The sequence below is a fragment of the Glycine max genome, chromosome 9 (genome assembly GCF_000004515.6).
Source record: "Glycine max cultivar Williams 82 chromosome 9, Glycine_max_v4.0, whole genome shotgun sequence".
Lineage (NCBI taxonomy): Eukaryota > Viridiplantae > Streptophyta > Magnoliopsida > Fabales > Fabaceae > Glycine > Glycine max.
This window is the reverse complement of record NC_038245.2, coordinates 39361632-39376059: the sequence shown is the minus strand read 5'-3', so window position 1 is coordinate 39376059 and position 14428 is coordinate 39361632. Positions and strand designations below refer to the sequence as shown.

The 14428-nt window shown below is 30.8% G+C and overlaps 1 protein-coding gene across 1 annotated transcript; it reads left to right on the top strand.

Annotated features, from left to right (window-relative positions):
- Window positions 1-850: 850 nt before the first annotated feature.
- Window positions 851-2912, top strand: LOC100817450 (aquaporin TIP3-1). The gene is made up of 3 exons (XM_003534021.5): window positions 851-1206; window positions 1503-1753; window positions 2268-2912. Exons 1-3 carry the CDS (start codon window positions 1074-1076, stop codon window positions 2649-2651), a joined length of 768 nt encoding a protein of 255 aa, XP_003534069.1. The 5' UTR covers window positions 851-1073; the 3' UTR covers window positions 2652-2912.
- The last annotated feature ends 11516 nt before the right edge of the window (window positions 2913-14428 follow it).

Genomic DNA, 14428 nt, shown 5'->3' with positions numbered 1-14428 from the left:
TTCTCAAATATCTCTCATTTTTCTTCTTTTTCACTAATTCTTCTTAATTGTTTAAAAAATATTATATCATGTATGCTATAAGAAAAGTTGAGGTAAAAGTTAAAGAATTAAATGCTACATGAAATTTAAAAACATTAATAAGATGGAAGTGTAATTTACTAAAAATAATGTCATAATTAACCAAACTCGAGAACTTGTCAGAGAATATGATGAACATGAATTGGGCCAAAGATATTGGGCTAGTCAAGCTTCTTCACATGGGGTACTCTCCACAAGCAAAGTTAGGCTTGTGCACGTCCACCTCATCCACAGGAATAGTTTGCAGATTGCAGCCTCTGCTTTCGACAGGTTGAGTAAGATGCAATGCCACATAATGAAAGACGAAGAAAAATATAGGACATAATTTCTTAGTAATTATATAATTAATAAGTAAAATTTATTAAATTCTACATGTTTTGATATAACTATAAACATATTCAATGTTTATATTTAATAATACAAAAATAAAATGTAATTGTTTTTGCATTATGTAACATTAATAAAAGTAACTCAAACTTCAATACACGAGTCAGACAAAGCCTCTTAAACCGCAACCGCAAGGCATAGCTTGCAGCTACACTTTGGTTTTTGTCCTGTTAAGAAAATCAGGATCAACATAAAAACACTGCATTCAAACACAGGTGATTGTTGATGTAGATGTGTGTAGGAAATAAAGAATGACTCAAAATTGTAATAAGCAGCCAACACATACCAACACCACCACGTGTAAACCATGTAACATTTCACGTACCTAGGTGTCTCAGCTAAGTTCAACACCTAGTTTCCCCATATAAGCACAATCACTCCACTTTTCAACCATGCAAAAAGTGCCCTCATTTTAGCTTTCTCTTCCTTCATAATTTCTCACCTTTCAAATCTCCATTCAGCTTCATTTTCTGCATAGAAAAAACCCTTTTCTGGAGAAAGAATATAGTCTTCAGCTGGACAAGGATCATTCATCTTGAAAGAAGAGTTTGTGTGTGACAATCTTTATAGTTCTAAGGAGGGTGCAAGAGAGAACTGAATTTGCTGTGATGGCAACTCGTAGATATGCTTTTGGAAGAGCTGATGAGGCCACTCATCCAGACTCCATGAGGGCCACTTTGGCTGAATTTGTTTCTACTTTCATCTTTGTCTTTGCTGGAGAAGGCTCTGGCCTTGCTTTGGGTCTGTACATATATTCACAATCTTGGTTCATACTTCACGTAAAAAGTGCTTTGAAATTTTTTTTATTGTATGTTTCTAGTCATACACTCATACTCATACATTACTACATTACTAGTATAAACCCCTGACACCTGACACTGTCTTCGGTTGTCTTCGGTTCCTATGAACCAAAAAAAATACATTACTAGGCATAATCTTGGATTATCTAATGCATACATATGCTATGAATATGTATTAGTTTTTTGGTGTGTATATGTGAGGGTGATTATTATTTGTGTGGTTTCTCTTTGTTGCAGTTAAAATTTACCAGGATTCAGCTTTCTCAGCTGGTGAATTGTTGGCAGTTGCACTTGCACATGGATTTGCTCTATTTGCTGCTGTTTCTGCAAGCATGCATGTATCAGGTGGCCATGTCAACCCAGCTGTGACATTTGGTGCTCTCATTGGAGGCAGAATTTCTGTTCTCCGTGCCGTATACTACTGGATTGCTCAAATTCTAGGTGCTATAGTGGCTGCCCTCGTTCTCAGGCTTGTCACTAATAACATGGTAAACTATATATTCCACTTCTTCAAAAACAGTATACAAAACATTCTCCGATACATTAAGGATGATGAATACAAAGAGTTAATTATATATGTGACATGTAAATTTAACAGGATTAAGATACTCTTTTGCTCCTTGAGTCAGTTTCACTTTGTTCTCCTAATTTAAAAAAAAAAACACTTAATTTCAGAATTTTTGTTAAACCAAGTTAGTTCTTCATGAGTTTACCATACTAACTTGATTAAGGGCCTGTGTGGATACGATGTATAAGTGTTTTTGCGAACTTCTCTACTAGAAATATAAAGTTTTTTTTTCTAGAAATATAAAGTTTTTTTTGGCAGAGAAGCTCTCAAAAACTGTCAAAGGACTTCTATCCTTCAAATAGATTCTAACTTGGTTATATGGTTTATTAATTGCATAACTTGTACAATCTTTTTAATGGAGACATGATAAAATAAAAATAAAAAATTGGACTTTTCAATTAAAACTGATGTGTTGTTGCGGTTGCTTGTTGTAGAGACCATCAGGGTTCCACGTGGGACAAGGTGTTGGAGTAGGGCACATGCTTATACTTGAGATAGTCATGACATTTGGGCTAATGTACACTGTGTATGGTACTGCAATTGATCCCAAAAGAGGTGCTGTTAGCAATATTGCACCTTTGGCAATTGGACTCATTGTTGGGGCAAACATCCTTGTTGGTGGACCATTTGATGGAGCATGCATGAACCCTGCTCTGGCTTTTGGGCCTTCCTTAGTGGGCTGGAGATGGCACCAGCACTGGATCTTCTGGGTGGGTCCACTGATTGGGGCAGCACTAGCAGCACTGGTCTATGAATATGTTGTGATCCCAACTGAACCCCCTCATCAACACCAACCTTTGGCTCCTGAAGATTACTAGTTGCTTCCACTAGTTGTATCAAAATATGAGTGTTATTAATAGCTTTTTGTGTATCTAAATATAAGGGTATGCTTGTGTTTTCTTTTGTTTTTGCAACCACCCTTTTGCTTGAGTGGCCACTAGGCTCCTGCATGTGCATTTTTATTTTTCTTGTTTTGGGGTCACAACTGCCAAAGCCTAGTTGAGTGTGTAGCTGTTGTATTTTGTCTTCTACACATATTGAATAAAATGTGTGAAACCCTATTTTGTATAGGGATGCTACATCAGATTCGAGTCAGTTGCATGTAAACACTAGTATGCTAAAAGTAACGAATAGATCATTTAAGGGGGGAAACAAATAAAAGGATGTAAAAGATAATAATGCAACCATTCAAGATAATAGTATATCCAAGAAGTAAAAAAAATTCAAGATAATAGAGAGCCTTTCTATTAGATTTGTTTGTTGAGAATTTGGAATAAATTTTATAAAATATCAAATGAGCATCAAAACACATACATTATCTCATATTATCAAGAAGTTTTAAGGAATATTTGGATTTATCATTTAAGAAATATTTAGATTCATAGGAAGCCTTTCTATTAGATTTGTTTGTTGAGAATTTGGAATAAATTTTATAAAATATCAAATAAGCATTTGGATTCACAGGGAGATTGATCAACACGTATCAAGAAGTTTTAAGGAATATTTGGATTCACAGGAAGAAGAAGTTTTAAGGAATATTTGGATTCACAGGAAGATTGATCAACACGTAGCGGAATCTGATAGTGGTTACGAAACAATTGAGTGGTCCTCATTTTTCTCATCCATGTTTTTCTAATTTTCTCACTGATGTATCTGATCACTTTATTTTCAGATAACAGTCGTATTGTTATGTGATATGCCTAACGGTTATTATCTACATCCTAAAAATTAGGGATTATCTACATCTTGAAAATTAGGGATTAATTTTCTATGATTGATAGATATAAGCTAAACTCTATAAATAACATAGAGTTCTCAGTTTAAACATATCCTTAAATTTAATACCCATTGTATCGTTGGAAAGTGTTAAAGGGATGGAAGTATTTTGTGTCTTCAAGTCTTCAAAAATGCTGCTTGGAGAGCAATGTTAAGAGGTTAGTGATCCTATTTAATTATGTGATCTGTTTGAACATGTGATATGTTTACAGTTTTATTTCACATTTGGTATCACAACTATTTAACACGCCATTTTCAACAATAATAGACTTAAATAATGAATTATTTGAGTGTTTTTTTTATTTGTAGAAATTGAATACGGTAATATTTACCCATCTTTCCAATTAATTGAGCTATATTCCTTGATTTAAATGTGTTAATATTTATTGAATAACTCAAAGAAATAAGTTTTGCAATATAAATTAAATTCTTGGAGAACTGAGGAATATTAATCAAAATTTATTGATGATTCATCTAGAAATCGGATGCGTCCACATGTGATAATTGTTGGCATGTGTAGACTTACTTTGCTTTTGAATTGAATAATGTCTTTTATATTCTTGAGTTCTCAGAAAATTTATTTTAGCTAAAATATGTTAGAGATTTTTAAAATATACTCGAACTTTGCAATTAATTCTTGAAAAAATTTTGTTCCTCGTTGGATCCTGAAATTTTCAAAGTTTTGTGGAAAATTCATGTCGTTAGTCTCCGTTAAAATTGTGATGCCATGTCCATTAGTTGAACACATCAGCGATACTGATAATTGCTATGCTTATGTAATTTGAATATTTAAATCACATAGCAATTATCTAAATTTCCTTTTTTTTATTGCTTCTTTTGTGTTAAAACATTAGGAATTTAGCTTCTTCTAAGTTTTTGTTCAATAAATGTTAAAGTGAGTTCATTTGTGTTTTGGGGTGTATTTTTTGTAGTATTACACAACAGGAGGCCTAGAAAAGGGTTGAAGAACTGGAGCAGTGCGCTCAGCACGTCAACAACCGCTCAGCGCGAGGAGCCAACTTGGAGGCCAGGCTTAGCACATCTTTGGCGGCTTAGCGTGCATCTGGCAGCTTAGCCCGCATCTGGCGGCTCAGCGCGCATCTGACGGTGTAGCGCACGGTCACTTATGCCAGTTGGACTCTGCATATGCGCTTAGCGAGCACATGTAGACTTAGCGCACAGTCAATGTCAAAAAATATGACTGTGCTGTGTTTTAAAGGGAAAAATAGGGAGAAATCAGGATAGTTCTTCTTTGGGACCAAAATAAGGAGCGAAGGCACAGAGAGAAAAGGGAGAACCCATTCACTTGGGAACCATTTCCTCCATTTTCTTCAAATTTCTTCCATACCTATTGTTTCCTTTTTGTATTAGTAAGTCTCTCATGACAATGAGAGGCTAAACCACCCATTGTTGAGAGCTCAGTGTTAGTCGTTATTTACGACTAACTTTTGTATTGAATAGTTACATGAAATTAACATCTTTTCCCTAATTTATGGTTTTTTTTATAGGAAGTGTACATATTTTCATGTTTAGTTTGATTTTATATAGTAGATACTCCCATTTTGTGAATTGATGTTGAAATCACTTCAATTTCAGGCTAAAAGAAGAGAAGGCTCAAGTAGCTGGTGTCTCGCTAAGCGAGGCATGCAGCTCGCTTAGCGTGCTGGGAAACTCTAGAAGAGGATCAGTTAGAGATGTGCTCGCCCAGCGCGCCGCAAGTTTGTCCAACGAGTCGTTTGTCTCTTCTCGCGCTTAGCGCGCCCAGCTCGCTAAGTCAAAATTCACTTACTCTTGGTTAGCGAACCAATCTCGCTAAGCGAGCCTTCAGAATCTGAAACGTTAAGGAGCCTTTAAAACACTGAAGTTGGCTAAAACACTGAAGTTGGCAAAAACTAAAGAGGGGAGTTGAAAAATAGAGCCAAGGGAGAAGCTAGAGCGACAGAAACGAAGCCACCAAGAGAGTCTAGGTTAGAGGAGTAAGATTAGGGTTGTAGAGGTTGAAGGAGACATCCTCAACCATTTTTAACCATTTTATTCCCTCAAAATATATCCTTTGTATTGAAAGCTCATTACTTGTAATGGAAGGCTAAACCTCTTGGTTGGGAAGTTCTGTTGAATCTTTGATGTAATATTCTTTCACTATCTATTTAATGTTGTTTTTATGTGTTCATTGCTTCTATCCAACTTATTTTTACATGCTTGTGGCTTGATCACCCATTTGTATGTATAGTTAGGATTTTTAGCATTGGAAAGTGCTTTAAATCCTTAGAACTTGATAGAGCAAGCTAGAAAACTGTTCATTTTAACCCCAATTGCGATAAACGCATCACTTACCTCTAAGCGGACTCACGTGTGTAGTCCAGTAGTGATAGTGACATCTCTAGCGATTCCCTAAGATTCCTCAAGCTTTTCCTCTGGTTGTTTTGCTAGGATTTCCAAGTTTTAGAGAAAAGGATAATGGATTGAAGTCTTCATTTCATTGTCTCCTTGCGAGGAATATTTCTCTCATCACAACGGTGGGAATGTGCGAAAATGAGTTCCAATTCAAATTTCAGGACGATCCAACGGTTAACGAGTTTGGAATTGTAGTTTTAGAGCAGGTTTTAGTGTACGCCTGAAAAAGAGAAGATTTTGGGAAAAGGAAAAGGAAAAATGAATTTGAGAGGAAGAAAGAATATATATACGTATCGTAAATATAAAAACTAATCTAATATATTTTTATTTATAGCTAGATACTTTCCTTGGACCATCATTTTTTATTAAACTTCTATAACACATCTTGCATTTGAATTATGGAAGGATTATTAAATTGAAATTTAATTTTTTTTTCCTTTATGCACCCATGGTCTAATTCTTTTCTCCCTCTGTATGCATGCATATGCATACTTGTTAGTTGTAATTCACGACTAACTTTTGTATCGAATAGTTACATAAAATTAGCATTTTTTCTCCAATTTATGGTTCTTTTTGTAGGAATTGTACATATTTTCTCATTTATTATGATTTTATATAGTAGATACTTCCATTTTATGAATTAATGTTGAAACCACTTCAATTTTAGGCTAAGTGAGGTATATGCGCTTAGCGAGTGGCATCCGCTAAGCGAGGCATGCAACTCGCTTAGCATGCTGGAAAACCCTAGAAGAGGATCAGTCAGAGATGTGCTTGCCCAGCGCGTCGCAAGCTTGCCCAGCGAGTTGTTTGTCTCTTCTCGCGCTCAGCGCGCCCAGCTCATTAAGTCAAAATTCATTTACTCTCACTTAATGAGCCAATCTTGCTAAGCGAGCCTTCAGTAGCTGAAACGTTCAAGTAGCCTTTAAAACACTAAAGTTGGCGGAAACTAAGGAGATGAGTCGAAAAACAAAGTAAAGAGAAAAGCTAGAGCAACAGAAACTGAGCCACCAAGAGAGTTTAGGTTAGAGAAGTGAGATTAGGGTTTTAAAGGTTGAAGGAGACATTCTCAACCTTCCTTAGCCATTTTCCTTCACTTAAACTATGTTCTTCCTAGTATTGTAAGCTTATTTCTTGTAATGAAGGCTAAACCTCTTGGTTGGGAAGTTCTGTTGAACCATTGATGCAACATTCTTTCACTATCTATTTAATGTTGTTTTTATGTGTTCATTGCTTTTATCTATGCTTATTTTTACATGCTTGTGGCTTGATCACCCATTTGTATGTATAGTTAGGATTTCTAGCATTGGGAAGTGCTTTAAAGCCTTAGAACTTGGAAGAGCAAGCTAGAAAACTGTATGTCTAGGAATGAAGTGCAACGATCTAGTCCATATTATGATGTAGACTTAATGCAACTCTTTTAGGCTGAGTTTGTTGAGGGATCAAGGACGAGATTTTAAAGAGAGTTAGGCTCATTCACTCGAAGGATCTTGGTTTGGGTAATTTTTCAGTATAAGAACACTAAGATAACATTAAATAGAAAAAAATACATAACAACATCAAGGGAAATTCAGTAGAACGACCTGACGCTTATTACTTGACTGTTTTTACTTCTCAAACCTTAGATATTTAGTTTGCATTTAAATAGATTTTAGAACAAAAACAAAATCCCAACTTGATATTTACTTGCTTTTAGTTTATACAAACGTTTGCTCACTGACTATACGCTACTGAGTGAAACAAATTTCATGTGAACATGATACTCGATCTTACCATTTTATACTGCTTGTGCGAATCAATACACTTACCTACATCCGTGAAAAATAATGCTTACCGAAAGAACAACATAATGTGCACATGCCCCACATGTACAAATTATTTTATTCAACCTAAACCACTAGCATTTGTTATTTTATTATTTACTTTATTTTTTATTTTATAAAGAGAAATTCTATTTTATTTTCTATTAATTGAATAAATAAAATATCTTTTTTATTTTCTAAGAACATATATTTATTTTATTTAACTTAGCACTATTATTTTAATTAATAAAATTATTTTATTTATTTATTTGATTAAAAAAATTATTTTTTTTTTAAAATTTTATTTATTTTTAAATAAAATCATTTTTAATTTATTTTACGAAAAAAATAGGTATTACAAATATTATGAAAGAGGGTGAGACATAAAGGGTTAAACTTAAAACTCACCACCATGAGCACAAAATGCTGACTAAAAGAAAAATAAACACTTTATATTATATAAATATATGACAAAGATCTTAATCCATCACACAAATGCCACTAAGATAAACAAATGGCAAAAGGGTAGCTGATAATTAGCTCATAACAGGAAAACCAAGCTCAAAGTTGGGCCGTGAAGAATTACATAGGAAACATCGAAAAAGTGCCCAAAATCAAAAGATCATGAGAAACATAGTCAATTCATCGAGAAACATGTATACAAAAGGGGAAAAAAATTAATTTGATGATGGGCCACGTCACAGATGTGATTTATGTTTAGGATATTGTGTTACTTTCATTGGACTAGAATCTAGATTAGATGTTCGTACATCATTTTTCTCGAAAACAGATTTTTTTAAAGGCTACCATTTTTATTTTTTTTGTGTAAAGTTGTAAGATTAAGTGTTATTAACTGAAGACAAAAGTGTTATTAATTATTCATTTTATTAATTTAACCAGTTAATTAATCATGATTCTTTGAAGAAAAAAACTCTTTAATTTATTTTATGATTCACCTTCTTATAGTCTCTATCTTTACATAAATAAAATAATATTTTTTACATAAATAAAATAATATTTAATTCTCACTTTTTTAAGATATTTGATTCTCACTTTTTTTAAGCCTACGCATCTTTCTTGTTCAAAGTTCTCATGCATAAAAAAATGAAAGATTATTTTTTCTTATTAAACAATTTAGGGAAGTTCTCAAAACTTCTGTCTCTAAATGGATATTTGCAAAAGACTTTTATTGAAAAAAAATTGAAGAAAAGAAATGAAATTCTTATCTTGTTTGGCATTTGATTTTTCTCCATGAACCCAGAACAATACATATTATGTCACAATAATATATATATATATATATATATATATATATATATATATATATATATATATATATATATATATCAAGGCAGCAAGAACTTACCATAAAAATCAAGTTTGCACATAGTTTTTTTCTCTTGCAATTTTCCGGACAAGCTTAAGAATTTGGGGCCCAACAAGAACAGGAGTGTGCCTCTTCATTGTTTTATGGGCATTACTATTCTCCTATTTATAAAACATATTTTTTTTCCTAGTATATATAAAAATATTCAAAATTTATTTCTGTAAAAAAAATCACATTTTATATTGATTATATACATAACCGAAAGTGAAACATTTATATCAGTTATATATTTAATCAATATAAAAAGTTATCATCATAGGTTTAGATTTATTCGAATTTATGTTCAAATCAAAAAACAATACATTCTAATTTTATAAAAATGAAAAACATACTAAAAATTTTAACTCTATTTTTATATTTGTGAAAACAAAAAACATATTTTAGCTTTGGTCAAAGTGAAAAAACAAAAATACCTTTTATATTGAAAAACACATTTTTGTTGATTATGTGTACATTCATTGTGTTATTTTTTATAACCTTGATTCATTCATAATTAACTAATTTCTAAAAATTCACTATGATTAACACAAGTTATAATAACTTTGTCTCTTAATCAAGTGGTCTAAGATTTGAATCTTGGTTAATCTTTGAGTATGAAATAAATCGTGTTAAAAGAGAAATTTTCACTTTGTATACCTTCAAGGTCCCTGACAAAGATTTGTCACTACTTTCTATGGAAACAACTTCATATTTATATTATAATTAAAAAAAAACTAATTTCCAAAATTTAAAATTTCCTTGATTCATCCGAAAAATTATGATACTATTAAAAAAATTAAAAGGTATTAAAAAAGAGATTTGATTCATTCGTAATTAATTTGATTATAATTAAAAATAACATAATTTGATTAGACATCATGTTTGATAGAGGGATTTTAATGCAGGGGAGGAAAAACACCTATTTTTTGTTTTGTTTGCAATGAAAGAAAAAAATTTTAAAAATTAATTTTTATTTTTTTATCCTTATAATTTAAAATTTTAAAATACAAATATAAGTATTTTAGTCATTACACTTAAAATATGTTAAATCTCCTCTCCTCTTCTCTAAATTTCTCAACATTAGAGGAAAGAAAAATTTTAATGCCGAAGAATTTAACTTCGACAATTACTTCTTGCACCTCTAAAATTTCTTCCTCCACCTTTTTAAGCTTTTGAAAAGACTATTCTAAGATGCAAAATTATATTTCAGGCTAACCTTTCCAAAATGTAAATTTTTACATACATTCTCAATTAAGGACGGGAAATAAAAATGGAGGTGCAGTAAACAATTGTTTTTAACTTCCCTTTAATTATTCTCCTCCATTTTACCAAATAGTTTCTTCCGTCCCAAAATAGTTTTCATCCATCCTATGTTGTTTTATACAAATTAAGTATATAAAAAATAATTTTATAAATTTAATCTTATATCATTATTAATTTATAGATTTTAACATTTATCATTAATGTTATAAGAAATATAAATAAAAAATAATTAATATTATATTAAAAATTAAAATAATAATTATCTTGAGATAAAAAAAATTTACACATCAATTATAATTATAATGTAAAGGAGGAAGTGCTATTTAAAGTTTGAGATCCAATATTCTCTACTAGTCAGCCAGTGTTAAATTCTAGATTAGATCACACAATTAGTAAGCATTTATCCTTTGTTGGTCCACTCCTCGAATTCTGGCCTTTGTTCAAAAGTCTCACAACACAATTAATCTGGCCAATCTTGCATGTGCCCTCCACATCTTAGATCATCTTTAAATGCTTATGCTTCTGGTCCATGCCTCAGGTTTGAAACGAAGATATATTCGCAAAACATTGGTATAAAAGGCTGACACTAAATTTCTAGTTCAGTGTTCCAGATTTATAAATTGTCTATAGTAGGAGTATAATTTTTTTTATCATATAATAAAACTATATATTTTCAAACATTGAGATCTCTCTGCAGTTTAAACATAAATCCAGAGAATGTATATATCCCTATCCAATGTCCAATTTCAATCCAATCCCATTACATATAAAATGTTCTAGTTGTAGCAAAAACATATCACGTCAACATAATAAAGGCAAAAGAATGCACGTACGTCATGGCCAAATAACGGGGGCACACATGCAATATTCATGGACAGAACAATATAACAATGAGAAATGCTATTTGTATAGTATACTATTATATATACAATAATTAAATTTCATAACTAAGAAAGAGACAAAAAAATTAGAGATGTAATAAATCTTATGATAAAAAGAGATAAACACAAAAAGGTGTTAGTGGTTTATAAATTGTTAGAGTTATTATAAAATAGCACAATTTTATGTGTCATGTATTGCTAAAAACTTTGAACATGTCGCCTGCAAAGTTTGATAAAAATGTGGGAAAAGGCATAACATTAACAGAACCATGACTTTTGCAACCATGAGCGTTTTCATGGTGATGATGAATGATAAACTTATACAAACTAAATGAATAATAACAAGAGCACAGAAACATGATGCTGCCATTTACCAAACGACAAGCAACTCAGTATAACGCGTACGCTCTCAATTGATAGCAATTAGCTGACTCACGTTAATTAGGATATATCTATAGCAAGGCCCCAAGTAATGGCTTCCCATTTTCCAACTCAAAAAAAATAAATAAATAAATAAATCTACAAGCATTTCATTCACAAAATTCTATAATTAATTTTATATAAAATTTAGTTGGACACCCGTACATATCTCATTCCTATCAGTTATCACATGACATTTTGTTATGGTGCCATCATTATCAATACGATTCTTATATGATTAAGTATTTTTTTACTTTGATTTTTTTTTTCTTTTGAAAGTGCTATACATATTAGTAAGAAAGACACAATATATCTATATATGTAAGATTTCATCTTAAGACTAGTAGTTGAGGTAAACTTTTCAACTCGAATAATGCTATTTAGTACAAAACATGATGGAGGCACAAAAGGTTAGGAACATGGAATATTAATGTCATGTTTTTAAACAAATATTGATTAATAAATTAGAAAAATGTAACATGAGATTTGACCGAAATCATTCTCCACAAATGCTTATTGTCCAAAAACATATTATAAGAAAAATATTAGAAACACACTATCTCATATACTCTTAAATATTAGTTTGTTATGTTCACGAAATTAAGCATTATTTTAGTGAATTGTTTTACCAAATTTATTTATTTGTTTTGTAAATATAGTTTACAATAATAGCATTGGAGGGAGCATGATTAAATTAAAGAGGCATTGATTATAGAGAAAGGTGAGAGACATGCTTGATATGTTAAATAGAAGATGTACACCTTGATATCTTGGATTTCATAGGGAAAACAGAAGGTTATAGGTTAAAGAGTCACACAACTTTGGGTTCCTCTGAGAAGTTTACTGCTTTGAGAGAGCCTCCTAAATTTGCTAAAAATAAGGACAGATGGCACAAAATTATTTAAATTGTGTTAGCATTGTTGTTTCAGATAGAGATAATGAAGAATTGGCTCATGCGTTTGTTGTGACTAGTAAAAAATAAACAGAACAAACAAAACGCTTGAAGAAGACAAAGTAAAAGGGAGAGTGTCTATGGAAGGATGCGTAAATAACAAGCCTTACAAATGCAATTGTCATACCATTTTTTTTTTAACTGCGACAATTGCCATACCATTAAAATTGTATCTAACAATCTTGAACCCATAATTAAATTAAGGATTAGAAAATTTAAAACGTTACTTTAACCTACATTTTTTTAGGAGAGTTTAGTAATATGAAAAAAATGAAATATTACAAAAAATAAGTTATTAGGTTTTTGTCTTATAATTTATTTTTTATGTTCAATTAAGTCTTTTAATTTTTAAAATTAATTTAATTTGATCTTGGCATCTGAAATAAAATGAGGGCATTAAGGACATGCTAATGTCATTACATTTTATGATGATTTAAAATTGTCATCTTCATTTTTTTAATACCATCAATCTAATTATCACATAAAGAATAAATTAAATATGAATAGAGAGTAACTGAAATGAGAAATTAAAAAAAAAATACTTTGAAATTAAAGCTTGAGGTCAAGGGCATCAATTCATAAGTACATGATTGCAAAACAGCTAATACTTTTCTTGATTCTTGCTGTATAAAATTAACATTTCTTTCTTGTTTCTATCATACAAGACAGGAAAAAGTCCAAAAGTGATACACCGATAGTAACATTATTTTTATATTATACACTGCGTAGGAAGAACTGTATATTTCAAATTTTCATGATAAACTAATTTTGTGATTTTTCAATTCCAACAATGTTGGTACGAAATTGTTTTTCAATGATTTGATCTGATTTCTTGTTTTCATCTATATTGAAAATAGGATACAGCAAATCAGGGATGGATTCAAGCGGACAAGCTAGTTTATGATGCTTGAAACTATTAAAATAATGATAATTTGTGACAGTTTTCTGAATTATAAAAATTATAGAAGATTAAAGATTCAATTATATTTTTTTTGTAATTTAATCAAGAACCTAATTAATTTTTTCTTAAAAAATTCAAATCTACTAATGTATTAAATCTATATAAAAAAAACTGTATAATATTGTCCTAGTGATTGTAAAATGTACACCAATCACGTTCTTTGTGGTGAAAAACATATTTTCTTTAAAAAATACGAATTAAGAATAAAAAATATAAATTATAAAAAATACGGATTATAAATAAAAATATTTTCTTGTAAAATGTACTTATATCAATGTATTTAGGATGATTTTTTAGTACTCAATCGTAACTGTACTAATTTTTTTATATGATTTTTTTTATTACACAAGCACGTGTGAGAGAGACAGGGTACGTGAATGCCTGATTAGTGATTACGATGCATAAAGAAATTTTTCAAAACTTAAATTAGGTTATTAAAATTTATAATTGGGTTTAAAGTCAGTTCAAGCCTGTTTAATATTTATTAAAATAAACACACTAGATCAAACATTTAATAGATAAACTTAGGTAATTCACAAATAATTCAACTAATCAATATCTCTGGATAAGAATATCGAGTAGTGTAAAGCTTATAGGTGTTTGTAGATACATTAACTGGGTTTAGCCAAGTTTATCAACATGAATTAATTTTAACTTGTATAAAAAGTCTGATACAATTTAACTTTAAATTTATTTTATTTTCTTCTCTTACAGATACTTATAGATTAGTTCATTAAAATTTATTTGGTCTTAAAAGAGTGTTAGAAATATGACTTGTAGTTG